This window comes from Lacerta agilis, chromosome 2 (genome assembly GCF_009819535.1).
Source record: "Lacerta agilis isolate rLacAgi1 chromosome 2, rLacAgi1.pri, whole genome shotgun sequence".
In the NCBI taxonomy this organism is placed as follows: Eukaryota; Metazoa; Chordata; class Lepidosauria; order Squamata; family Lacertidae; genus Lacerta; species Lacerta agilis.
In genome coordinates, this window is record NC_046313.1 from 2,275,123 (window position 1) to 2,302,546 (window position 27,424).

Here is a 27,424-nt window from a genome sequence, read left to right on the forward strand (position 1 = left end):
TAGACAGCCAGGCGCTCCCAGCAGCATGGACCATTGAGCGCCTGTGTCTGACTTGCTTGGATTCAGAACATAAGAAATGCCAGCCCACCCCTCTTCCAACCAGGGAGGATCAGGACAGCACTAATCTTTGACAGCAGCCCTCTCACATGGAGAGAAGCCTTGGGCTGGCGGGGCAGTGGCAGGGTGCGATATTGTACAACAATTGCCCTGGAAATGTAGCCAGTGACTAAGAGGTAGACTAGCTGCAGCCACAGAACTATGGCCTCCCAAGGCAGCAGGAAAAATAGGAAGCAAGATTTTTGAGAGGCTGGACAGCCTTGTGAAACACCTCTTTTACAAAGGCAGGTTCTACAGAAGGGAGACTCAGGCCAAGGGTAGAAATGTGCCCCCTCCTGGCATCTCTATTCAGCCCTCCAGACTTTCCCCCAGGCCCCTCCCCTGCCACCAGTCCTCCTTGAGTACTTCTGCCTTGTTGGAATGGCTCCTTGAGCTGTGAAAATGCTTCTCACTTGGCTGGATGGAGAGATGTTCCTATTTATGGACTGTACAGAAACCTCTGCCTATTCCCCGGCTGCAAAAAGTTACAGGTCATATCCATTACCGTATATACTTGAGTATAAGCCTAGTTTTTCAGCACACTTTTTGTGCTTTAAAAGCTGCCCTCGGCTTATACTCAAGTCAACCATTCCTTAAGAAGTGTACAAGAACGGTGGTTCTTTACTCTCCCCAGGCAGCTTGTTCCATTCCTGAACTGCTCACATAAATGCAAACTTTAGACCCCAGAAGGCAGAAAGCCTATCAGTTAAGGAAGTATTAAAACCCCACAGGTGCTCACTTTCCCTGGCTCCTGCTTAAACAGGACAGGATCCCAGCCTTCTCTGTATAACACAAGGGAACATTGCGCTGTGGGTTAAACCACAGAGCCCTAGGGCTTGCTGATCAGAAGAATGGCGGTTCGAAACCCTGCGACGGGGTGAGATCCACAGCAGCAAAGGAGGAAGAGGAAGGAGCAGCCCAAAGGTCTGCTTTGGGCTGCTCGTTCCTCCTCTACCACAGTGGCAAAGGTGAACCGGCTTATACTTGAGTCAATAAGCTTTCCCACATTTTTTGTAGGGAAATTAGGTGCCTCGGCTTATATTTGGGTCGACTTATACTCGAGTATATACGGTACCTATCCCACTTTTGATTGTAGCGCCACTCATAGCATGTCTGCAGCTCTCAAAAGGATTCAGACAAGGAAATGTGTCCCACCCCAGCCTGGTCCTAGAGCATGTTAGGGAATAGCACAGGCTCAGTTTGAGGCCAGCACTGCAGGGAGGCAATGGATTAGTCTGGAACAGACTCCCATGAGAGGTGGGGACTCTCTTTCCCTGAAGGTTTTTAAGCAGGGGTTGAATGGCCATCTGTCATGGATGATCTAGTTGAGATTCCTGCATCGCAGGGGGTTGAACTAGATGATCTCAGGGTCCCTTCCAACTCTACAAGTCTATGATTCTTAGTGATTGTAGATGCAAAGCTGGGAAGAGAAGAGGAGTGAAAGCAGAAACTACAAGCAACCAAAGACCGGAGTTGAGAGTGAACTGAAGAATGGAAGCCTCAAAGCCCCATGATCTCAAGTCCCTGTGTCAGTTAAAACAGGGAGATTAAGCTACTGCTGTTCTTTGCTTTGCCACCATGCTGGGAAGAAACACAGCTGCATCCTGATGCATGAAAAATGGCACTGATTTAGACAAGAAAGTTATGGGGCAGGGGGCTGGAGAAATTCTTTAAGAGGCTCAGGTACCAACAAGAGTCTCAAAAGGGCAGAGAGGGAAGGGCTAGACTGGGGCACATGGGCCACTGTTATTGCTGCTGCCAATACAACCCCAACAAAGCTATAACTGGCTAGCTGTGCTCTAGTGCCCCTAGGGCTCTTGCAATCTGCAACTGTGAAGGTGGTGAGGTGGCAAGCTTGTTTGTTTATTCTTGCATTCATATTCCCACCTTTTCTCCAAGGAGCTCAAGGTGTCTCAGATGGCTCTCTCCATTCTATCCTCACAACAACGTGCTTACAAGCTGGGAACAGGCCCAAGGTTACCCAAAGAGCTTTGTGGCCAAGTGGGTATTTCAACACTGGTCTCCCAAGTCCTTGCCTGATCTCCACTCTGGGTTTCTATGTCTCTTGTCCATGTTGTGGTGAAGGAAGAAGAGATGGTTGCCCTGAAGGCAATGGAGCACAGGCTATCTCATCAGAGAAGCTTCTGATCTGCTATTTTAAGAGAAGGACAGGCTTCTAGGTTCCAGAAGAGGAGCTTTAGCTACTACAGTCACTTGGGATTATTCAACGCCTCAACACCTTTAGGAGGACAATGTCACACACAGATACCATCTGCCCAAACCAGGGCTGAGACACTTATTTGGCCCAGTGGGCCAGATTTTCCCATCTTCACCTCACAGGCCAATTTTGATAGATGGGCAGGGCCACCCACCTGCCAATTACCCAATAGGCCAACCAGATTCCCCACCCCTGGGTTTTGGCAGATGGTACCAGCGTGACGTTATCCTTATGTAGGCCTTGAGTAATCCCAGGCACTAGATCACTGGGGAGAGAGCGGCTAAGCAAGATTGAACTCCCTGTGCATCAGCTGACACACAGTGAGTTCAATCCTGCTTTGCCCAACTGCATCTCTACCTGCTGCATACTAGACATCACATATGATATTAGGTGTTGGGAAGGTTGGCGTGGTTTGGGGGAAATGGCCTGGCAGGCCAAATGCGGAGGGCCACAGCCCACCCTAAGGCCTAAACTATCTGGATTTCAGTGAAGAAAAGGAAGCAGCAGCTGTGGAGGAGGACAAATTGCATCAATTATGTCTGTGGCCTGAAGCTATTAAATACATGAGTGTTCTCCAGGTAGGGGAATAGCATTTAGCCCACTGGTGAGATGCAGGTGTGCAAATGGCTGTGCATGTACTGGAAGATCAGAAGCTTTTTTGCCACTGCCAACTGGGAAACACACAAAGCAAAATTCAGGAAAGCTGATATTCTTGGCTGAAGCCTGGGAGTGGGCCTTTTAAAACACAAACAAACCCGTGACAGCATCCAAGCAGCGACAGCCTCCTAGAGACAGAGTTAAATATTTATCAGTGCTGAGATGATGTACCGCCTGGCAAGATTCCCTGTGCAGCTCCTTTGAAAGCGGAGCTTTCCTGATACTAGGAATGTTTGCCTTCTGGGATCTCTTGCCTAGTAGATAAAGGGAAGACATTTTACAGCCATACAGCTCAGTCTTATCGCAACAGTACATGGAAACATTGGCAAGCCTTGGCTCTTACCTTTCTTGAGGCTGGAAAGAGCGGATACTAAGGCTGGGTCAATGTCGCAAGGGACCCCTGCAGCTGTGGCTAGTTCAAAGATGCTCAAGGTCACCTAAAGAGCAGGGGGGAAGGGCAGAACCGGGTGTTAGAAATGCTGCTGCTGGGCCTTGGTCTCTTGGTCTCACTGCAACATATCGGACCTGATTGGAACATGCACAAAAATAAGGCGGTAGGATTCTGGACTGTGAGACTGCAGGTGGGGAGTATAATCTTTTACTGCTCTCCATGTTTTATAAAACAAAACTGAGCACTTAAAAAAGAAGGCAGCACACATCATGGAGAAAGGGTAGTACTTTCCTGCTATACTAGTTTGCTAAGGAGGGCAAACAAAAAATCTTACAGGAGGACTCACGCAAGAGACAAAGCTAGCTAAGATATGGCATTTCACCTAATTTCAAGCTGAAAAAACACTGCAACAGAACAAAATAAAAAAAAATTCCTTCCAGTAGCACCTTAGAGACCAACTAAGAACAAACTTAGTTGGTCTCTAAGGTGCTACTGGAAGGAATTTTTTATTTTATTTTGTTTTGACTATGGCAGACCAACACGGCTACCTACCTGGAACTGGAACTATTTAACAGAATTTCAGATATGGTAAATACGTTACATAAGACACGAGAAGCCCATCTGACTTCCCCTGCCGAGGCTGCGCTGAGGACATTTGCTCCATCCTGCTGCCTCAATGGCATATACAGAGTTGGAGACAAATCCTGCTAAAGCCCAGAAGTACCCAGAATAAACAACGAAATCAGGGCTTCTAGCATGGGGACACCAAGTAATATCATGTGTCAGGAATGAGTCCCACTGAGAAGAATCAAACAAACCATGGAGAAAGGAAACACACTTCCTGATTTATTAATGGGGTTGGGGGAGGGAAACCCCTTATAGACCCCCAGGATGCATTTATTGGATTTGGTCCTTCACAATGGTCAGCTGTTTTTCCAACCATAAAGCTGTTCAAGGCAGAACACAGATCCACAATAAAACTGTAGTACAATATGAGCAAAACCATAAAGGATCATTTTAAGAAAACCCACACCCAATATGAATAGCGCTGACAGCTGAAAAGCTCTCCCAAGAGTTCAAAAGCTAAGTAAGTATCCATTCAAGGGCTGAGAAACTCTCCAGGGTCAGGCACAGGCAAGCCTTCTTAGAAGACTCCTTACAAAGTTGGGGTGTCACCACTGAGAATGCTACACTCTGGGTCGCAGATAACATAACCTCTTAAAGAGAAGAGACCTAGAGTGTCTGTATTGTGGAGTAATTCATAATGAGATGCGCTTTGTGTTATTCTGGGCCTGGGCCATTTGGGACTTTTCTTTTGAAGTGTGCCTATGTATGCATATGCAATATTGCAAGGAAAAATGGTGGCTGGGATCCAGCAGTCACCGCAAGTACCAGAGACAAGGGTAAAAAGAATAAGTAGATGTAGAGGCCTTGAGCAGTGGTGAGGTGCAAACTTGTCCAGAAGGCACTTAATTTAGGGTCCTCCAATTCCTTGCACTAGGTAAATGTGCTGACATAAAAATCTAGCTGAGAAAAATGCTAGGGAAGCAGGCATGTTGACACCCCCTTCCTCCTACGCTAGGATCTTTTTGACAGCTCTTCACCCCTATCATGCTTCCCTGGATCTGAGCAGTCAGAGAAATCTCCCTCGTGTTCCCTCTCCCTGGCAGCAGCAATGAATACGATCGATATGAAAGCTGGGGAACTGACACTCAAGTCACAGGAGACATGAAACGAGACAACTGAAGGCTTAGGTCCTTGATTCTACTACAATCTCCGAAGCCCCCTTTCAGGAATTTTAATTCACCTTCCCGAAACAACCTTTACTCCCTTTGCCATCATCACTCTCTCTAGCACATCTCCACTGTTCACTGAAAATCCCTGCTCTCTCTCCTTTCCTATGAAGAGGAGGAGGAGGAGCAGTAGTTTGGATTTGATATCCCGCTTTATCACTACCCTAAGGAGTCTCAAAGCGGCTAAGATTCTCCTTTCCCTTCCTCCCCCACAACAAACACTCTGTGAGGTGAGTGGGGCTGAGAGACTTCAGAAAAGTGTGACTAGCCCAAGGTCACCCAGCAGCTGCATGTGGAGGAGCGGAGACACGAACCCGGTTCACCAGATTACGAGTCTACCACTCTTAACCACTACACCACACTGGCTCCCACCACACTGAATCATTTTGTATAGCTTGTAAGTCCTCTGGGCATGGAGGGCATTTTGTATAGCTTGTAAGTCCTCTGGGCATGGAGGTGGGATGCACCAACAACACCTACGGCACCACTGGCACGAAGGGAACCGCTAGGCTGGTGTTTTTAGGCAAGTGTATCCTGCATTATGTTCTTCACACAATAATAGTTCACCAGTGGTGGATTTGTTTTGCTTTATTAGCTGTTCTACGGTCCTTCCCCAATGCTACCCCATCATGACTGTCTTCAGCAGCTATAGCACGCCAAGAGGGAGGAAAGAATGTTTGTGGTATGAAAAGTTACACGATTTCAGCAGGATATGCTCTAGTTAGAAATTAAGCAGTATGACGGCTCCAAAACTTTTGCAGATGTGAATAGTAGTCTGCTGAATTATTTGGCTGGTGAGTCTCTGCATGTTTTACAGCAGGCGCACTGACATAATGTAACATGCAATGCAATGTGCTTCACGCAGAAGGCCTTAAATGTGTAAACCCAAGTTGCATGATTTCCTTTCTATAAGGAGGAAGAACCATGTGAATCAGTCCTCCATGTGTATCAGCTGCTGCATGGCAGGAACACTTCATGTGTGGAGACAGGGGAGGTGGGGCCCATGACTGCTTCTGCATCACATAAATTGGGCCGCAGTACTAGCCCTGTAAACTTATGAAATGGAATCGCATTTCCAGTTGCTTCCAGAAGAGAGGGAGTTTGGGGGGGGGGGAGAGAGAGAGAGAGAGAGAGAAGAGAAATTAACTAAACGTGAAAGGCTTCTGCAGATTTCATGTAAGTTGGCACAGTAGGCAGTTGGGGGCTGGAAAAAGTTTTAAAACATTTATAATTGTTAAAAGCAGAAGCAACCAGCTACAGCTGCCTTGAGCCCACTCTTGTGCACTATCTGAAGCATCTCTATGAAACACACTTCTCATCTTGATTCAAGAGGCTGTGAATGACAGAGCATCCACCCCCCTCCTTGGGCAGCCTGTGCCAATTAATCACCCTTGTGGTTAAACATTGCAACTTATTTCTAAATATTTTTCTAACTCTTAATTCCTGGCTGTTGCTTCACATTCTGTCTTCCCCAGCCAGTGAAAGATCAGAGAACTCTGCAGAGTGAAAAGGAAACTCACTGCCGAGGCTTGAAACAAGTCTATCTGGGTGTCCCTCCATCTTCTTGGAAGACAAATTTCTGGGTAGCAAGGCTAGCCCTACACAGCAGGATTACAAAATGTGTGACTGGCTAAGTCCTTCTTGCCACGTTTGGTTTTGGAATGAGCCAAACAAAAGGGGATTGAGAAAGGAGAGACACTGTCTCCTTCCTGCTGGGCATTGTAAACCAGACCTTTACAAGCTCCAGTTCCATATAGATGCTGCTCAGTGGCTGATTACCTGCATTGGCCCCAGTGTTCCGATCTCATGCATATACAGCAGGCATCCCCATCCCCCAAAGCACATGGCTTAGCCTGAACTGTCATTTTTCACCTGTGTGTGGCTGGAAATGTGTCCTGACCAGAGGGCACAGCAAATTAACAACAGCAACAACCACCTGCATAGTGTCAGTGCCATTACCTGCCCTGCTGGTCCATCTCAATGCTATTTGTATACAAACAGCACATACACACAAGTAAGCAACCAGAAGGCATTACATGGGCAGATCTCCCACTGATCATTCCCCAACCCCCAGCTCCTCCCACCAAAAAGTAGTTTGGGTTCCCTTCCAATTTGATCCATAGCCCATTTGAGGGAACTTGCGTGTTCCTACTTCTTCTTAAGGCAAGGTAAACGTGAGAGCATCCATATCTTTGCTTCCAAAGGCATTTGCTTGTGAGGAATTGAGAGAGGTGAGGGAAACAGCACCACCTAGTGACACCAGGATAAGCCAGGAAATACTCCTTTAAGATGCACACGAATGGCTTTTAAAAAGCTCTGTGGGACATGGCCTTTTTCATTAGTGCAACAGTTGAGACTCTGCTGCCATTGCTTTTCCTTTATAAAAAAAGGTGGAGGAGGGAAGGAACATTAGGAAAAGCTTACTCTTCAAAGGGAAAGAGAAACCTACAGTGCCAGCTCTGCCCACCTCCCCTGGAGAAATGCTGCTTTGAAAGAAACCCAGAGAAGAGCTGATGTCTCTAAGCAGTTGAAAAGAGGACGGTGGCAGAAGAACTGCAGGGAAGCTAAGCAGGGCTACATGTAGCTATGCAACAAGGGCACCAGTTCCTTTCAGCTGGATTCCTGCACTCAGCCAGCTGAGCCCGCCTTGGGGACACCTGAGGCTGCAACACCAGCAAGTATACAGCCTCCAGGAAACCCCAGATGATGCTGATGTGGCAACACTGAGGCCAGCACCACTACGGAGCTGGTCCTTGTCAGTAACAGCAAAATATACACACCTCTAAGTTAAAGCAGCATAGCCGTTGCCAAGTAGTACATTCTAAATTTAGGCAGTTGCAGGCTGCCCAAAGTCAGCAGGTGTGCAGAACTGCAAGTTCAAAAATAACCTCTTTCGATTCCAGCACAAACACAAATCATGCAATAGAAATCAGACACCCTCATGCATAATAATAATAATAATAATAATAATAATAATAATAATAATTTGTTGTTGTTGTTGTTGTTGTTGTTTATACCCCACCCATCTGACTGGGTTTCCCCAGCTACTCTGGGCAGCTTCCAACAGAATGTTAAAATACAATAATCTATTAAACATTAAAAGCTTACCTAAACAGGGCTGCTTTCAGATGTCTCCTAAAAGTCTGGTAGTTGGTTTTCTCTTTGACATCTGGTGGGAGGGTGTTCCACAGGGCGGGTGCCACTACCGAGAAGGCCCTCTGCCTGGTTCCCTGTGACTTGGCTTCTTGCAGCGAGGGAACCACCAGAAGGCCCTCAGCACTGGACCTCAGTGTCCGGGCAGAACGATGGGGGTGGAGACGCTTCTTCGGGTATACTGGACCGAGGCCGTTTAGGGCTTTAAAGGTCAGCACCAACACTCTGAATTGTGCTCGGAAACTTTTCTACATCCAGTGCCTCCATAAAACATGAGCTGCATGGCCTTTAGCAGGAGCATGCATGCTATAGTCCAAATCTCATCCTTCTGAGCCCACATGACCAATGACCAGGGTTGATGGGAAATGCTGTCCAACAACATCTAGAGGAGCACAGGTGAGGCTCCCCACTCCAGCTTTAGTACATACTTCAATGCTCCTTGCGATTTCCAGAGGTTCCAATTACCTCTAGAATTTCATGAAGCGGCTCAGATAAAGCTACCCATGAAAGGAACTGCAGTTTTGCAACCTGGATTGCCCTAAACCTAGGCCTTTTACTCAGTCCTTGTCTTCCTGGAGTTGTATCCAACCAACTTACACTCCGAGTAGACCCACCTGTTAATCATGCCCATTAATTTCAATTGGTCTACTCAAGCACAGTTTGCACTGAGCAAAGGAAATGCAACCTTGGTAAATGTTGCGCTCCTTGACCTTCCCACCCCTTGGAGAAACTGGGAAAGTTCAACAATGAGAGCTGCAGTCCAAAGCATCCTGAAGGCACCTGGTTTGTGAAGGCTGCCTTAGACAGCTCCTACTGTTGTAAACTGGCTCATAGGCAACACCACGGTCATCAAATTATAGAAGGTATCAGGCAGAGAGAGAGACCTCTGCCTGTGGCCTTCAAGAGTCAGAGAAGAAAATTGACAAGCATTGGCATATGACACTCACCTATGTTCCTTTGTTCCACTTGCACCTTGCAACTGCTAGAAGCATAGTAACAGCAGAACCAGCCAGAAGGGACGATACTGGCTATTCTTGCAGCCCCAACCTTGCAGCTGGGCCGCAAACAGGCCAATTTGCTCATCTGACACCCAAAGACCTCCATAAGTACCCCTGCTCTGCAGTGGGGTGGAGGGGTCTGCAACTGGCATATCACACACCAAGATGACGCTCTCTGCGGGAGACTCTCAAGGTTGCAGCCTCAATGCCATGACGCCATCAACCATGAATGAGATGCTTAAGTCAGAACATGTCAAAGGATACTCCGCACCACGGGAGATTAGAGCTTCTAGGAGGGGAGGACAACCAGTCCCCACAGTGGCATATAGATAAATGAAATGGGACAGAGACACAACCTTGCCTCAAATGGGGGCAGAAGAGGACTCAAAACAGTTTGACTAATGCCGAGAGGTGAGCTTATGCCCTCTGCTCCCCAACCCCTCCCTACTATTTGCAGCAATGGCTTTCAATGTACACTGTTCAGCCATGCGGAGTATGTGGAACTGGAATGATGGCACAGCATGAATCTTAAACTTTGAGCCTTCAGAACTGGGCTGAAATTACCTAAGGCAATGGATCCACCGGACTCCTGTGCAGGGCCTCCAATGGAATAATATTAGGTCACCCAAGCTTAATCGGCAAGCTCCACACCATAGCGCTTCCCAGTGCCATTCACTTCATGTCAACATTATTACATTTTCATTAGGAGGCCTGTAACGCTGTGCCACTTTTAAAACAAATTACAACTCACGCTCTGTCCCTTTTTATTGAGGAGGAGGAGGAGGAGGAGGGAGGTGTCACTGACCAAGGAATTAAGTCTGGGGACTCAGCATAATTTAGGAACTTCCATCATTTTGTAACTAAAGAGCACATTTAAGTTTCTAAGGAAAGAGAGATGCAGCTGGAGATCATGCAGAGCAGTCCAGCTGTACCCTTAGTTGTGTGCTTTAGCAATAGCAGCACATGTCCCAGGCAGGAAAATATAATGCTAGGTCTGTCTCTTTATCAAGTCTGTTTTGGCAGGAAGCAGCTTTTCCCATCATACTCAGCAATGACTTTACTTCATTTAGTCTTTCAATCCACACATTAATTTTCGCTGCCTCTTCTTAGATTGGGAAGGGGGAGCTTCAGACCCCAACTGTGGCTCCCAAAGCCTCTTTATATGGCTCTCGGGACACTCCTGAGGCCACATCCCTTCTCAGCCCTGTTCTGCATCTTCCTTGGGTGTTTATGCCTGGCTAGAAAGTGTACTCGAACTCTGATCACGATTCTTGCTTGCCTGGGTGGAGGATAGAGAGGAATGAGCGAGTGTGTGTAGTCACAAGCCTCCCAAAAAGTGGTAAAAAAATACATCTATTGTTCCACTGACATGTGGGCCCCAGAAGGCTCGCCAAAAAGGAATGCAGTCCTAGGGGTGAAAAGAGTTCCCTACCTCCACCCAAGATAATGCCACACATGCACCCACCATCTGAACACCGTTTGGGGCCGGGGTGGGGTCAGGTGGAGGCTGAAGAGAAACAGTTTAGACATGCTAAGCCAGGGAATGTAGGATTCACAGAACCAAGGCTACTGTCAAAGCAACATTCGGGAAGCACGCAGGAGAACTGACTCACCTGGCAGAAGCTAAGTTATATAACAGACTCTTCCCGGGCATTTTAAATACCAAATAGAGTTAAATTCACCTTTATGTCCATGTCAGGATCGACAAATTCCTTCAGGCTTTCGATAGGGCCCATCAGAAAAGGGCAGTGATTGGTGAACACCTGCCAAAAGTTAGAATGCAAGAAGTGATGCAACAGAGGAGAAGTGCTGATTCTTCTTGCTTGCTATAATGCTGTATTGCCTGCCCTTCCCATAAGTCCTGCTGCATAAAACCATTATACTTTATCATCCAGCACGATCAAAAGGAAATCAAGGAGCAGGAATGAATGCTTTTGCTCTGGGAATACATACACAGATTTGCGATCACTCACCTCTCGAAGGCCCTCTTGCGCCAGGGACCTGAACCACAGAATCTCCCCAATTATGGTCATCCTCTTCAAAACATTTTCTGTGGCTGTGGAGAGTACATGGTTATTGGTCCCAATTTTCTAGCAGCCACAGAATTCCTGGATGTGCATAACTTGCTTGGTTAATTCTATGGAAAACAGTACAGTCCAACCCACTTTAGGACAGAACCCCCAGTAGGGATGTGTAATGTAGTTTCGTTATTTGGATCTTTGAGCAGGCGTTCTTACAGTGCTCCATCTTCTGGAGGGTTTTCTGAACTTTTCAGAGTTATACAAACCTACATTCATGAGAATTCCTTTGCCTATTTGCAATGGCTTTTTAAAAATCGCTGCTCACAAGCAGCAAAGGATTATTTCAGCTGTTGCTTCACTCCAAATTTAGCCATTCAAAAGTCTGCTTGGTAGCTTCTGAAGCAAAGAACAAAAGAACTGAGACCTTTGCCTGTCACCTACCAGTTAGGCGGGGTAGCAGTGCGGCCATCTGCTCTGGCTGGTAGAAGTTAGATCGGATCTGAACCAGTACATCCATATTCTCTGTCACTAGTTTCTAAAAAGAAGAAAATAAAATTCTATCACACAGACTTTGAAAACTGGCCATACAGATGATGTCCTGACAGGGCAGACCATCACCAACCATGGTCCTGATGTTGTGCATGAGTTCAAGAAATACTCCACCACCCCACACTAAGGTGGTGGTGAGAGGTGGAAAGATGCTGAGAGAGGGTGGAAGGGGAAGAAGACAGAGGCTGAGTCAAAGGGGTCAACCATGAAGGAACAGGAGCCCAGCCACAGAGGTGATGGACACCTGTGTCTTCCCTGGTAGTCAACTCAGAGGGAAGGAGCTTGATGCTGCCATCCTTGTGGCCCCAAACACTCCCCAGCCAAGAGAAGGGACTATGGTCTGCTTGGCTGTAAAGGCCCACTCACAGGAAACAGGAAATGGGTGTGGCTATACAAGAGAATGACATGCTGAGGAAGAAGGATCTCCAGAGCTTGTTTCAGAGTCAGAAACTAGGATGAGAAGGCACATGGTTGATAGACAACTCTCTTTTCTTCCTTCTGAGGCCTTGAGCAACGAAGGATAGCCTTAAGTGTTCAACTGAGTGGTGCCCGCTGCACCACCCTGTACACCAGGATTGTGCTCTCATCAGTGGGTGACCAACTCCCTCAACCCTGTGGATCAGTCACACAGGAGAACCCAGCGGCAGCACAGCACACAGCAAATTGGTTGGTTCCACTGATGCATGTGAATCAACAGAGGCACAGACATAGGGAAGCTCATTTTGACAAAAGCAGTCCAGCTCCAGCCTGCCCATTCCTTCCCACAAAACACAAGGACATTTACAACACTCAGATGCTCTGTTCTAATCAGTGCCCCTGAACCACTAATTCACACAATATGTCAGAGTGGAGTTGTAGGACAGCAAATTGGGGCAAGCTCCCTTCTCCTGCTGGCTTCATACCTTCAGTTCCACCATTTGCGAGGTGATGTGCCACATGAGGTTATCACTTAGGAACTTCATTCCGTAGGGCCCAAGGAGTTCTGCCAGGGCTCGCATCTCTGCAGAGGGAGGAAAAGGCAACAGCATACTTTGCCGACTAGCAGCAGCCACAGTGTGACCAATTCTTTATTGCTGTTCCCTGTGGATGTCTGCCAAGTGCTGGTTCCTCACAACAGAGGCCTATGCCAGCTAGACAAACTGAGAGGCCTTGCCCACCTTTCTCTGTATTGTGCAGGACGTCTCAAGCTCTCATTGGCTCCTCTAAGCCCCGTCCTCCGTTTGGCTGAACACTCCTTTCAGGACGGGTCAAATCCTAACCACGAATATTTGGACTACTCTCTGCTTCCTCCGACTTCCTGAGTTCCAGCTTCTATCCTCCCATACTTGCTTCTCCACACCTTACTATGGATTGCTTCTTCAGATTTAAACATCCACTATAATCCACATGACTGTTTGCCCAAGATAACAAAATGGGCTTGCTAATGGATTTTGTGGCTTCTACTGAGTAGCAAAGTCACAGAACCATACAGCTGGAGGGGACCTCGTAGGCAGTTCAGTCCAACCACTGTCACAATGCAGGAATGCACAATGGAAGAGCATCATAAACAGATGCCTCTCCAAAGGAGCAAGGGAGAGCCTATCACCAATGGTTCCACTGTCAAACAGCTCTTACCATTAAGGTTTTTCCTAAAGTAACATTAGTCCTGATGGCTAGGGCGGGAAAGAACAAGTCTTTGCTATGTGACAGGCACTTGGGTATTTGAAGAGTGAGATCGTGTCCCCACCCATCTCCATTCCTGGATGAATAACCACTCATCGTGGCGTCGCTGTGATCAGTCTTGTTGCCCAATTCAGCTCAAGAACCACTACTGCAACTAAGCCTTGGGTGCTCCAGACTGGGCGCGTGAGCACCTACCTGAAACATCAGAAAACTCTTCAGCACTGAAGGTCTGCTCCCCTTCTTTGGGTATACTGACAAAGGTCTGCATTGATGGGGAAAGGACAATGGAGCCCATGCTGGCTTGGCGCAATAGTGACTCCAGGTACCTGGGAGTGACAGCAAAGGAAACATGATATAATTTAGCTCAACAAAATGCTGCTGCAGGAGTCAGCTGATTAGCGGGTGGGGGAGGGGAGCCGTGCCTATGGGAAAAACCCCTTAAACAGGACTTTGGCCCAGAGTAACAACCACCTGACACCTACCTGCCTCTCTTACTACTGCCTCCGATCTTTTTTTAAAAGAGAGAGACAGAGATGACAGAGTTGAGCCACACCTGCTGATCCTTTGTTTCCATATGCATGAGTGAGGCTGCTCAGTGATTAGGGAAAGCTCTCTGCATATACTTAGGAGAACTCTCTTCATTAATATCTGAAATATTGGCATTGAAAGCAGATTCTGGGGCTCGTCCTGGGGAGTCTTGAAACAAATTATGTCCTGCCTACTATGACAGTATAGTGCCCCAACCAGCCCCTCCATTTCCCCAGCCACATACCAGTTGGTATAGAGTGTGGCAAGGGTCTGCTCTCCATTTGCATCCAGTGGCTGGGTCTGCTGCAGAAGCACGTTGCGGAGCAGGCGTCCAGTATCCAGACCTATGCGATGCATCAGTGAAACCAGGAAAGTGGTATAGGCCTGCACACCTGCCAACGCTTCTGAGGGACGTGCCAGTTCTGGGGAGCTTGGGTTTGGTTTTGCCAGCCGCACCAAAGACCTGGGGGGTGGGGATGTGAATGGTTATTGGATGTACATTGGCCAAAAGAAAAAAGCACCCAAACACCACGGCCCCAACATAGCTGGCAGCTTGATGTTCATCACTCTCCCTACCTCTCAAGCTCAAGTTTCCCAATATATAGTGCTATGCTGAATAGCTTGGTTTCTCAATGAGCACTGAGGATCAGGTGATGTTCCAGGCCAGGAAGACAGGTCAGATCTACTTGGATGTTTGGGACAGAAATCTGTGCTCTACTGGCAGCGGCAGGCGGGGAGGTAGATGGCAGTACGAGAAAAACATAAATGTAGCCAGCGAAGGAGACACAAGTCTGGGTTTTCCAGCTGGCTGTCAAGAAGCAGCCATGGGGAGAACTGCAAGGACTGAATGCTGTTGCTTTGGGGGAAACAGTGGTCCTTTGAAAATTAGCAAAGTTTGAGCATCTGCTCCCCATTGCTCAACTAATTAGCCAGCACGGAGCCCAGCCCAGCTCCTGTCAGGGTGATGAGAATATCAAGTGCTTGGCGGTGATCCTGCCAGCTTTGTTCTGGGACTTTAATCTTTACAGCAATCACTTGATTTGCTGACTGCTCTTTCTCTATACAGTTAGTCATAAGCACTATGCCACAAAGAATGACGAAACAAAAATTAAAATATGAAAACACTTACAATACATTGTTACCCATAATATTTCCACAAAGACAAATCAAAACAGTTTCATAACAGATACAGTGGACGCTCGGGTTGCGGATGTAATCTGTGACGGAGGCACGTCCGCAACCCTCAGCGTTCGTATCCCGCAGCACAACCCAAAAAAAATGTAACCAGCAGCGTTCGCAACCTGAGGTATGACTGTACATGCTTCTATGTCATGACTAAGGGGAAGAGAGCAACCTAGCAGGTGCTGGTAACTGAATGGGCATTTTAAAAAAGCAGAAGACAGTCCCCAGAGGTAACACCCTTTGGCTTAGATAGTAAATGGCAAAAATTCTTGCCTCTGGCATGGCAGTCAAAGCCAGCTGTCAAGAACCTGCTGCAAAACCTAGCCTCAGCAGCTTTGCTGATTAGGTTTTGCTAAATACGAGGTCAGCTAGCTCAAATTGTGACATCTTACAAGCACATGCTCTGGAGATGCAGTCACCAGGACTGAAGCACTAAGCCAACAGAAGCAAGTGCATGGGACACAGGACAGCAGCAGCACTTTGGGGGCAGCAAACTTAATTACACATCAGTGTAATTAAGCAAGACTCAAGTGTTCATATCTAACAAATCCACCCCACTGCCACCTTCCTGCCTATCCCACATAATCGGCACTACTGAGCAAAAGCTGTAGCACATGCACCATAGCTGTGTACTTCTATGGCTTCTCTCAAGAACAGACCCATAATGAATACTGCCACATCACTTCCTGCTGCGCCCCTCACATCCTATACCTGCTAAGGCGTGTCTCCAGCTGGCTGTTGAGGTACTCCGCTGGAGTCACGGTGTGCTCAAAGACAGCAAAACTGGTCACATTGTTCAGGCTCCAGCAGATCTCAGTCAGCGTCAGGTGCAGCTTGTCCAGACTGGAAGTGGGGGTAGGGAGAAGGTGATCGTGGGTTAGATACCGACTGCCTGGTTTGCAGGAGGCAGAGAAGAGAAGAGCAGGAGTACTGGCCAGGCAAGAACCTCATCAGTCCAACTCCAGAAGCACTTTGCACGTCAGATGTAAGAGCCAAGGACAGAAGGAGGGGCAGGATACTCTGTCTTCCCATTCCCTGCTCTTCTGATCATGTCTGTTCTCTCTCTCTCTCTCTCTCTCTCTCTCTCTCTCACACACACACACACACACACACAGGCCCAATTATATTGCATATTCAACATGTAGCAGGTCATTTAAAGCATAAAATGCCACATTTTTTGGGTGGGGGGGCAGGGTTAGCTATAGGCAAGCTTTCTGCCATGTGCAGGGGAAACATTGTCCACCTCTGGCTGCTTTAGCCTTATTTACCACTACAACTAAAGGGCAAAATAAGATGTGATTGATCTTCTGACTTTAAAACAAACTTTAAAAAAGAAGTTGGGGTGGGGGTCAGGAATGCTCCAATTTTGATTGGAGCAGCAGTTTTGGAGGACCCCTCCCACATGCCCTGCATAGGAAGGAACTAGGGATGTCATCCTCTCAACCTGGGTGGAAACAGTAGCCTAATTTGCAGAGTCCTGCCTAGTGGAGTAAGTGGGAGCAACAACCCATTTGAGGATCCCCTCCTCCACTGCAGAAAAATAACCCTCCCCCCTCTACTGTTTTCCTGACCAAGCTTCCCCTCTCCAAAGCTGCTATTAGCCCTGCTGGGCAGAAAATACATATACCATATTTTGTCTGTCTTTTATTTCTGAAATTAGGAATAGCTTGGGGTCAGCGAGCAATTTCAGCCAGGGGGAAATGGTGGGAAGGTGGGAAGTTTAAACATCCCCTCTCTCGCAGCCATTGCTTCGATAAAAAAATGGAATTGCTATGACTGCTTTTTAAGTTAAAACTCCAGAACGTAATCCTAAGGAGATGGGAGAGCATGCAACTTCCACACAACATTTGTTTTGACCCACCCCCTAGTTGGAGCCAGAGCATAGAAACACCTTGCAAAACACCTAGGATAATGGTATTTTCCATGCTAACCACCAGACAGATCTTTGCATGCTTGACTGGTGGGGTGGTATCATTTTAAGTGCACCCTGTTTTAACTGTATGGCAGTGTTTCTCAAACTTGAGTCTCTAGCTGTTTTTGGACTACAACTCCCATCATCCCTAGCTAGCAGGACCAGTGGTCAGGGATGATGGAAGTTGCAGCCCAACAACAGTTGGAGACCCAAGTTTGAGAAACACTGCCGTAAGGCTTCAATCATGCTGGTATGAGGAAGTTTAAGCACTGACGCTGCCCTTGCCGTGCTGCATGGGTTCATTGTGGCCTTACTTGGTGACCAGGCTGCGGTCTTTCCGGTGGCTCTCTGCACCAGGCTTGTCCCTCTCTGGCTCTCCCTTCTTGGCTGATGCTTTTTGGGTCCTCTTGTTCCGAGCCTTGCTGATGGTGGCAGCACAGTGCTTGGGTAAGAGCTGGGAGACATAAAAGAGGCAAGGGGGTTAGGTGTGGGTGGGTGTATTAAGAAAGGGTCTGTTGCAAATCACAAGGTGTGTTGAAAGCAAAGGTGAAATGTTCTGGAAGGCCTGCAAACGCCATCTTGGTAGTCAAGATGACCCCCCCAAATAATTGGTATTTGTTGAAATAATGAGCTCGTCTATATTTACGTTTTCTTGCTTTGATATATGCTAATTGGCTTGCTTTGATGTCGTGCTTATCTTTGGCCTTGCTTGGGATGCTGGGCTCTAGGCCCAGAGAGGGGAGAAGCCTTAGATAGCTGCCATCTATGGCCTCACCAGCCAGGTGTGATGGGAGGTTCTGGGGGAACTGACTGCTTGCTTGGGCGCAGACAAGTCACGACGACCTCTCACTGTTGTGCTGCCCCTCCCGTGTCTGTAAAGGCAGTCAGGCCCTGCACGCTGTGTTATAAGTTTACATCTTTCTTTAATAAAGTACTAGAACTGGCTATTCTGGCGTTGTAGGTATCCTTTTTTGGCAACGCTGCATCAAATCACTTGCACAAGCCCTCCTTGAGGTCTGTGGTTCAGAACACAAGGGTAGCAGGGGTGAGGTGGGGGTGGAGAAAAATCATTCCTTGGGCAATTCTTGCTTCAACAGCCAGGCATGGTCCCTGGTCACCAGGAATCTGTACAAGGCAGTCATTCTGATAAATCCTTTGCGGACTCCTCACTCCAGCTGCCCCGTTTTGCACTGTGCCTACAGTCACAGTGCACTCCTCTTGCATGTGGGAGTGTTCTCTCAGTGCCAGGGAAGTGTGCAGTTTTTGCTCCTTCCCAAACTATCCAAGACTTAACAGGAGCCACTGAGAACTGAGTCAACCTCTTTCATCATAGCTAGCTAAACAACCTCATTGGCATAATTTCACCCTGGGTTCCATTCCATTAAAAGTGTGGAGGATCTCACTGCCTGGGAGAGTGCTGCCTGCTGCACTGACAGAAGAAGGAAGCACTTTCCCAGAGAGAAGATGTCATCTGTCACAGGGCTTGTGCTCAGCAGCTCTTTCCGATATTTTGATTTACTCTGACGGTATTGAATTGTATTGTTTTGATGAATTTGTTGCTGTTGTTGTTTGCTTCATTCATATGCAACTGTGTTTAATATTGCAATGTGATTGCAATGTTATGATGATTATTGTGAGCCACTCTGAGCTCAACATTTGTTATTGGAAAAGTGGAATATAAAATCAAATCATATCATTCTTTTGTCCTGCCCAAGAGACTGCAACCAGGATTTGGCTTTTTGTGTAAGATTTTAACTCTGCTCTTGATGCTTACTTGAATATGTTCTAGAAGAGACTGGATTATCAACCTGCTATGCCACAGTCAGATCCTTTGCACATCAATGCTCATTCTGCAGATCAGCCAAGAACAAGTACATAACACAGGCCTCATGCACAGAGGAAGAACAAACCAGATTCATCAATCCATGCAGGGTTTTTTGTTTTTATCTGCTCTCATATGATTTTTATACCTTTTTATTGTAGTTTTGCCTCTTTATGAGACATTGGATTTTACTGTGAACTGCATCGGGTGGGAGATAAATGTAACACAATTAATAAAACAGGATGAATCAAGCTTGTCATTGAAAGTACAAGATATCTTCAAGTTTTCAAATCAGATTTCATCTACCTGGGTTCCCCTCTTTCATTCCATTCCAGCCAGCCATCATGCCCAGGAAATGTCTGGCAAGCTGAATTAGTTATACATTCTGCCCAGTCTCCCCCTACCCATATGCCCCAATCACAGAATAGTGATTGCGCTATCCTATGCTGCACAGAACTCCACTAGGATACTGCCACTTTCCCCACTTTCTTCATGCCAGTCCCCGATCTGCCTCCAATGCCCATTCCCCAGCGTCCATAAAGGAGTTGGCTTCCTACCTGCTCACTCAGGTTGCGCTGTTCAGCAGAGGCATCCAGGATACAAGTGCAAGCCTGTTTAGCCATCTCTTCCAGGAAATTGTTGCACAGGCCCAAGGCACAGCTCTGCAGATGAGGATACTGAACCAGGAAAAGAAAGAAGCACATGGGATCTACAAGGGAGCCTTAGGTGCCATGCTTGCTGCAAGTCTCTGCTCGCTGCCCCTCTAAGAGGCTGTGAGTGGGCACTTTTCTTGTTCACTGTCACAAGACAGGGTTAAAAGAATGGTGCTCCAAAGGCCTGCTGTCACGGTAGCCTCCAGTAGTGCAACGCTCTCTGTCCACTGACAGTGGGATTTATTCTTGAGTAAAATGAGCATAAATCTGAAGGCCTACCAGCTTAATCCTATGTATCTTTTAATCCAAAGAAAGGTCTACTGTGTTCAATAAGGCTTACTTCCTAGAAAGCTGCAGCTTAAACAAAAGGAAGGGTGGAATTCAGCGTCACACTATCATTCCATCAGCAAAAGCATTTCTGCTTGCCAGATGGAACAACTTCCCCTCCCCTCCCCATGCTATTTGGGGGGTTCTCCTGCCCTCTGGAGGAAATGTGGAGGAGGCGAGCGGGGAAAGTCCCATTGCTTTCGTGGGAGTCCTTGTACTAGTGCACCACGTTACTTGAATCTGGCCCTGTATTTTAAACCCACACAGAATAAATTATTCAAATAATATGCTTCATTTACATAAATGAATACAGTGGGCAGAGTTCTGCTTTTCTGGTTATCTTGGTGCAGGATTTGACATTTTTATCTCAAAGTAGACCCAGCTCTGACTACAAGGCAGGGGCATGAACCCAAACACATATAAGCCCAGTAAGGGCACTCTCAAAGATTTCACACTTGGTGTCTTTGCTCTTTTAGCTCCAGCTGCTTCTCCACACCTCATCATGGTCACATTCATACGTACCTCCTCGGGGCACAATGGATGGGAGGCGTGGCTGAAGTCGGCACACAGAAGCGGGAAAGCAATAGAATAGCGCAACATTGATGGCTCCTCCATGGTGGATGCAAAGAGTTTCTCCAAGAGGCGCACATAGAAACTGTTAAAAGAAGGGAGACATCAGGAACCAGGGCAAGTGGGAGCAATCAATGGCATGGCTGTGGAAGTTGCCTTACACAGAGTAGGACTGTAAGTCCATCGAGCTCAGCATTGCATATAAACATTTTGGGGTGGAGAAGGAGTGTTTCCGAAAATTATGTCCAAAATGAGTACTGTAAATAATTCAAAGTCACAAAATTTCAATCCATCAGAAAACTCCAATAAAATAATTAAGGAAGCTAGGTTCAAAGTGTGTGTATGGAATGTCAAAGCTAGCTAAAAGGGGACATGAGTTTTAAAAGTTGAGAAACCGTGGCAGGGGGTAGAAGAGCTGGAAAAAAATTCACGTCTGGCAACCAATGCACCTCTTTGTTTTCAGATAGTAAATCTAAAAAGCCCAAGACACAAATTTCCACAGTTCTCTAGCGGATAGGTGGCTCATTTACCAGAGGTAAGGTATTTAACTCTGTAAGTGTATACTCAATTCTGAGCAAACTAAGCCTTCTAGGAGGCCTTTCCCCTAAACAAATTACTTCTGGTAAATAAGCTACCAAGGGCTGTGCTAGAGGGCTGTGAAAATTTGTGTCCTGGGCTTTTTAGACTCGTCTCCCCAAGTACTATCTGAAACCAAAGGGGCGCATTGGTTGCCAGATGTGAAATATCTTGGCATTCTTTTCAGCTCTCCTACTCCACGATGGTCCACTGACGGCTCGTTCACACTTCCACTTCTCCCGTGCCTAGAAAGCAAGGGGTCTGGACAGTTTCTGCTTGACCCATGCTTCCTAGGCATGGGTTTGAGTGGTTTTCCCCAGGCCTTGCTCCTTTCCCAGGGAAAATCCACCCTTTAGTGTTAATCCGGAGATCACTCCAATTGCCCTTTGCTCCAACTGAGCGCCACAGAGTGGGTTTTCCCAGGGGAAAGCAGCAGCAGAAGTGTGGGTAAGCCTTGACTAGAGCAGCTCAACAGAATTTCAGACATAGGTCATTCCCAGCCATACCTGGAGATGCCAGAGACTGAACCTGAGACCTTCTACAAGCAAGGCGGATGTTCAACCACTGAGCTATGGTTGTTCCCCATAGAAGCATAGGTGCTTCTATGTGCCAATGTGCACCAATATGAATGTGTGAACTTTAAAGGAAGTTCTCAGGTTTGAGAGAAGTCTTGCTTCTCAGTGTATACGTTTTTGTGTCCTAAGTTTTGAAACACTGCAACCTGTTTGCCAGACATGTAAGCAGTATACACATCACTGCTCTGCTCACCAAGCCCCCTGTGTCACCCCCCCATTAACCCCTTCCCGTGCCATGCAACTACTTAGCTGGCTTTTCACCTTCCCAAGCCTATTTCTGAACCCACTCTTCTCTCGTATTCTGCAGCCCTGCTATGCACCTGTTTTCACCTTCATCCCCATGTCCATGCCTCCTCCTCCCACTCCTTTTGTGCAACCCCTCTCGCGCACACACCTATAACCTTGAGCTGCAACTACAAAGCACCCTTTCCCCCTTCTACCCAATGATGAAGCCACCATCCTCTCCAATTCTGCAGACCCTTTCATATCCCTGCTTTCATCCCCAATACCATTCCCACGCCTCCTACTCCCTCCTTTTTTGCAAACCCCTTTGCACCACCATTTCCATCTTTATCTCCTTTTTCTTAGTCCCTCCTCCTTATTTTTCTCAACTCTCCTCAACTCACACACCCATTTCACACACTTGCTCTTCACCTCCTTAGCACAATCTGAGCTGGAAAGAAACAGTACCACACTGCAGCCAGAATGGTTGTGTGAATTGGCAACCTCTTTTCATCATTCTTTATATCCAGAGAACCTGCCTATGGTGGGGCCTTTATTTTCTAACCTTCCCTTCAAAAAGCAACAACAAATATTTGCCATGTAAAACCAAACCAGACAACTATGCAAATTAAATGCATTGACTGAAATATTTTGTGCCAGGATGCATGTGTTCTGGTAGCCGACATGCTCCACCCTGTGTGCCCCAAATCTGCTTTGCTGTCACTATTACCTTCCTCCATGCCATATACACACCAGAATATGGAGACGTCCGATGTCTCGACCATCAAGTCCTCCACAGAGTCCAGCATCTTAGTGTGAAAGACGATGAGATTCATCACCTTGGCAATGTCATGATTCTCCCGCAGTTGCAAGGGAGCCTTACTAACGCTGGTGTATGCCTAGTGGGAGGGGGAAAAAAGATATCTGGGATGGCTCATTTACACACACACACACACACACACACACACACACACACACACTAATGACTCAGTCATTATGGAATACAGTATGCAGGTTCAGACCTCAGGAATGTGGGATCTACTTTTGTTATTTACTAGAGCCTTGAGATCCACCACCAAGAAGCAGGTCCAAAACAGCGACTTAGCCAGGCAAACAGCACATGCTAAGTGTTAAAGAACAGGATGCCTCTGAGCACATGCTAATCCCAGGAATTTGTGATCAGTTCCCCAACCAAGCTCACAAGTGCTATGCAGGGGACTCCCCACTTACATGGAGTTTGTGGTCCAGGCTCCTGCACGCATAAGTGAAATCATGTGTGTAGGGATGACCGGGCGTGGGGCACACCACTGCCCACAGACAAGCCACAGCTTGACTACAGGGTGCAAGGCACACCACCGCCCATGGGCAGGCCACAGCTGTCTGAACATCTTGTCCTCCGTCTAGCCTTTTACTCTCTCTGAGCACCGTGCCCACAACCTAACCTTTGGCTCTCTCAGTGGCCTGCCATGGCCTGTCTGTGACCTTTGCCTCCCTTTGCAGAGGCATGGCTCACTTTCCACTTGGTAGGAACATGACGTGGTGGAGAAGGTCTCCCAAATGTCAGAGGAAACATACGTGTCAGCTCATGATGTAAACTTGCTAAAGGTCAGACTGTTCCTAGATGTGTGCATATTCTTGCTAATAAAAGAGTCTCTGCCGAGCTCACAATCAGCTTGCTTCCAGCACAACTCACTTGCAACCAGTTCCTGACGACATGTCCCTCACTTCACATGTGAAGTGGGGAGCACCCTCTAAACAACCTCTCTGCTGCTCTTTCTCCAATACATACCAAAAATACTGTATCCAAAAATATCCACAACTAGAACTGAAGCTCTGGGGCCGGCAGGAAGCTGATGGACATGCAGGAAAGCGGCGGCGGCGGCTGCACTACCCTGCACATCAGTTCTCAGGCAGGGAGGCTGGGCAGCCTGAGCAAAGCCCTGCTGCGCCCCCAGTCTCTTCAGGGCTTCCTCCAGCCTCACTGACGTCCTTTTCGGGCGTCGGGGTGGGTCTCCTCATAAGTTATGAGGACTCTCCAGCTTTCTCCCACCATTTCCGGGTTTGAATTGAATTATTTATTTATTTCCCGACGCCACACATTCCTTTGATTGCACATACCGTAAGTTGAGGGGCGCCTGAACTGTACTGTACCACACAATAACCCACTCCTTTGGATATCCCCCAAAGCATTCTTTTTTGGCAACTGAATTTAGGAAAGACTGAAGGTTTTTAATTGTTGTTACTGTTAAGACAATGGCAGAAGTCAGAAAGCCAATCCACTACCAGAGATGTACCAGATAAATCAGAATACACAGAGAGAGAAACAGACAGACAGACAGAACATTAGTTTAAGCATCAAGAAATTCTTGATGACAGGAACAGCATTTGTAACTAGAAAGGCCACCTGAGGTCTTCAAACAAAGGCTGGGCAGCCTTGACTTGATGCACCTAACAGGGATGTATATTGCAGCTGGCAAAGGCTGAAGGGCCAACAATTTAGACTTTGCATGTCTTTAGCCCCCAGGTGAAAGCCTTCCTCTTTACACAGGCCTTTGGTCATTAAATAATCTATGGCCTGTTAGATGGTGGGGGGGGCGTTATTTGGATTGTTATTACAGTATTATGCTATCTATTATTATGCTCTGTATTACTTTTTTAAAAATGCTCTGTAAATTATGTTCTTAATGCTCTACACTGCTCTGGCTTCTTTAGCTAAATATAAATCAAATAAATAAATAAATATTTCCCGGCTAGCAGCACAGGCAAAAGACTCTTTAGCCCCTACTTACTCAGTGTGTGAACTGCAACACAGGGTTTGTCATGTCAGAGTGATTCACAGTTATACCTCATTCAGAGCCCTCCCCACATGAAAGCAGCCAGGCACCATGGGGTATCTGCAGTCTCCCAGCACCAACAGAGAAAGCAGGAAAAGGTTTAAACACATGGGGAAGGAGGAGACTTGGGCAGCTTGTTTTGTCTGTTGTTTTCCTCTTCATACCTCTCTCCTTAAGCAGCTAATTTTCCCCGCTTCTCCTCCTCCCAACTTCTAGGAAAAAAATAGATTTCAAGTGGGGATAAACAAGACCAGCCAGCACTCCCCTGTGTGTTTGACTGTGATCCCCTCCAGATGCCTCAGCCCCTTGGCCAAGCAGGCAGCATGCAAAGTCCTAAGAGGCAGCAAGGTCTTCCACTGCACAGGACACCATCTCCACCGGCATGCTGCTGGGGCAGAAGAGGAAGAGGAGCAAATCCTGGCAAAGAATCTTACCTGCAGTCTGAACCAGTCCAGCCGCAACCCAGAAAATTCAAATTTCTTCTTCTCCTCAACTGCAAAGAAGAAAAGCATTTAACAGAGGCAAAGCTGCTAGAAAGAGCCACAGGGGTCCCTCCCACCATTCATAGGCCTTACAGATGAGAAAATTTAAGATGAAATGCAGTGGGAAGACAGGCCTCCTACTAGAAAAATGATTTGCCTTCCGACAGCCCTTTTTAGAGGAGTTTATAAGGAGTTTAAGTACCACCCCTTTGTTCCTGGATGCAGTGGGTTCTGTTTTTACTCACACCCACAACCTGTCCTTACACCAAACGCCAACAGCTTTGCTCTAGGCAGGGGCGTCGTAGGGTGGGGGAGGTGGGGGCGGGCCGCCCCTCGTGCCGCCCCTAGGCGGGTGTGTGCGGTGCTGCTGCTCCTGGGGTGACGGAGGGAGCGGCGGCGCGTGGGGTGACAAGCGGCGGCCCCTCCCACCACTCCCATGCGCCGCCGCTCCCTCCGTCACCCCGGGAGCAGCAGCGCTGCACGGATGAGGCTCCGGAAGTGGCGGCCCGGCATCCCCGGGGGCGGGACGTCGCCGCGTGTGTGTGCGTCATGACGCACACGCAGCGATGCCCCGCCCCTGGGGATGCCGGGCCGCCACTTCCGGAGCCTCGGTGGGCTGCAAAGAGCCCCGAAGCCGCAGCCTGGCACCCCTTTGCGCTACGGCAGCGGCTTTGGGGCTCTTTGCAGCCCGCTGAGGCCCCCAAGCCCCCACCCGGCATACCCCGGGGGCGGGGCGTCACCGCGCGTGCGTGCGTCATGACGCACACGCAGCGATGCCCCGCCCCCGGGGATGCCGGGCCGTCGCCACGCACGCACGAGTCACGATGCCCCGCCCCCCAGGGGTGCCTCTTGGCTTCCCGCCCCAGGCAGCCAAGGGGCTAGGAACGCCCCTGGCTCTAGGCCATCAGGACCCTGTCAACTCCTCGTTAGTATAGTGGTAAGTATCCCCGCCTGTCACAAGGGAGACCGGGGTTCCTGAATGTGGGTAAGCCTCTGTGGTCAACTCTCAGAAGCCAAAGCTGGACAGAGCTTCCTTCAGTCAGAAAGCTTTCCCCCACCCCACTGCTAACATAAGCAGGATTCAAACAAAACCACACAAACTGTGCACAACTTGCCAAATATATTCCAATCACAAAGCCTAACCCTCCCTTGGCACTCAGTTTGAGTTACTCTTGTACAGGAAGGGTTAAAATGCCCACATCCATCCATAGCAACCTCCAGATGACACAATAATTACCTTGCTTGATGGTTAGGGATGAGAGTGAGTTCACAAAGGATGACATAATCACAGACTCCTCTTCAGGGCACACGGTCAGGTCCTGCAAGAGGCAAGAGGGCTCAGAGAAGGGGCCAGTGCTTTATTTGCATTTGCGGTATATAGAGTAGCTTGTTTGCAATGGATTTCAGTGAACGTGATTATTTAATGAATTGATGTGCCAGTTTTAAACCTGTACATCCCTTGAGTGTCTTTGGGCAGTGAGGCTACTCATAAACTCAAGAAATAAAGGCCTCAGGACAAGGATATAATCCCAGAGTGCCTCCTTTGTTCTCTAGTATAATTTCTGGCTTGTGAATTGTGGGGAGGCCCGGGATGTTTTGTCTCTGTAGGCAAAATGCGTTGCCCCCACCCTCAGCAGATCTGGCACCTCTCCCTGCCCCCACCGTTGTGTCCACACTGTACCCTCATCCATGGCAGCACCCACACTGCCACCATGACGCAATCGCAGGGGCAAGGCCGTGTTAGTACTGAGGGCAAGGGCACTGTGGTGGCAGCGACAGTGGCACAGGTGAAGCTGTGGTGGGGCTGTTAGCGGTGCAACAGCAGGGGCAGGGGTTGCACTGTCCGCCCAGGGCAAATTGCTTCACCCTACTTCATGCAAGCACCTGCCTGCCTTGTGAACAGGATTCTGCTTTATAGCATCACAGCAGACTGTGTCAAGCTGCTTTATACCATGCCAGCCTGTTGGTCCATTTCAGCCTTGCGCCCTCCAGAATAGATGTTCTTGGGCTATAATACCCATCATTGCTGAAGGGAGCTGCAATTCAAAATATCTGTAGGGCACTGGGTTGAGAAATGCTATTCTATTTGCATTGCGAGCGTTCGACTAGATGAGGCTTTTGGACCCTTCCAACTCTACAATTCTTAGATTCTATGATCCAGTCCAGATGTGTCGACTCTCACTAGCAATCTGCTCTAGTACCT

At 47.9% G+C, this 27,424-nt stretch overlaps 1 protein-coding gene across 2 annotated transcripts in view; it reads right to left on the reverse strand.

Moving 5' to 3' along the window:
- The window catches only part of NCKAP1L (NCK associated protein 1 like), a 62,598-nt gene that overhangs the window by 12,831 nt on the left and 22,343 nt on the right, over positions 1-27,424 (reverse strand). The window contains exons 14-27 of one of the 2 annotated variants that reach the window (XM_033136937.1): positions 26,459-26,540; positions 25,174-25,232; positions 22,659-22,804; positions 20,485-20,617; positions 19,540-19,659; positions 17,475-17,614; positions 15,960-16,091; positions 14,311-14,529; positions 13,734-13,864; positions 12,779-12,876; positions 11,769-11,862; positions 11,280-11,362; positions 10,989-11,069; positions 3,315-3,408 (exon numbers count right to left, since the gene is read on the reverse strand). In XM_033136937.1, coding sequence (XP_032992828.1) covers positions 3,315-3,408; positions 10,989-11,069; positions 11,280-11,362; positions 11,769-11,862; positions 12,779-12,876; positions 13,734-13,864; positions 14,311-14,529; positions 15,960-16,091; positions 17,475-17,614; positions 19,540-19,659; positions 20,485-20,617; positions 22,659-22,804; positions 25,174-25,232; positions 26,459-26,540 — 1,612 coding nt within the window. The remainder of the gene's footprint in view (positions 1-3,314; positions 3,409-10,988; positions 11,070-11,279; positions 11,363-11,768; positions 11,863-12,778; positions 12,877-13,733; positions 13,865-14,310; positions 14,530-15,959; positions 16,092-17,474; positions 17,615-19,539; positions 19,660-20,484; positions 20,618-22,658; positions 22,805-25,173; positions 25,233-26,458; positions 26,541-27,424) is intronic. The other variant, XM_033136945.1, reaches the window with a different exon arrangement.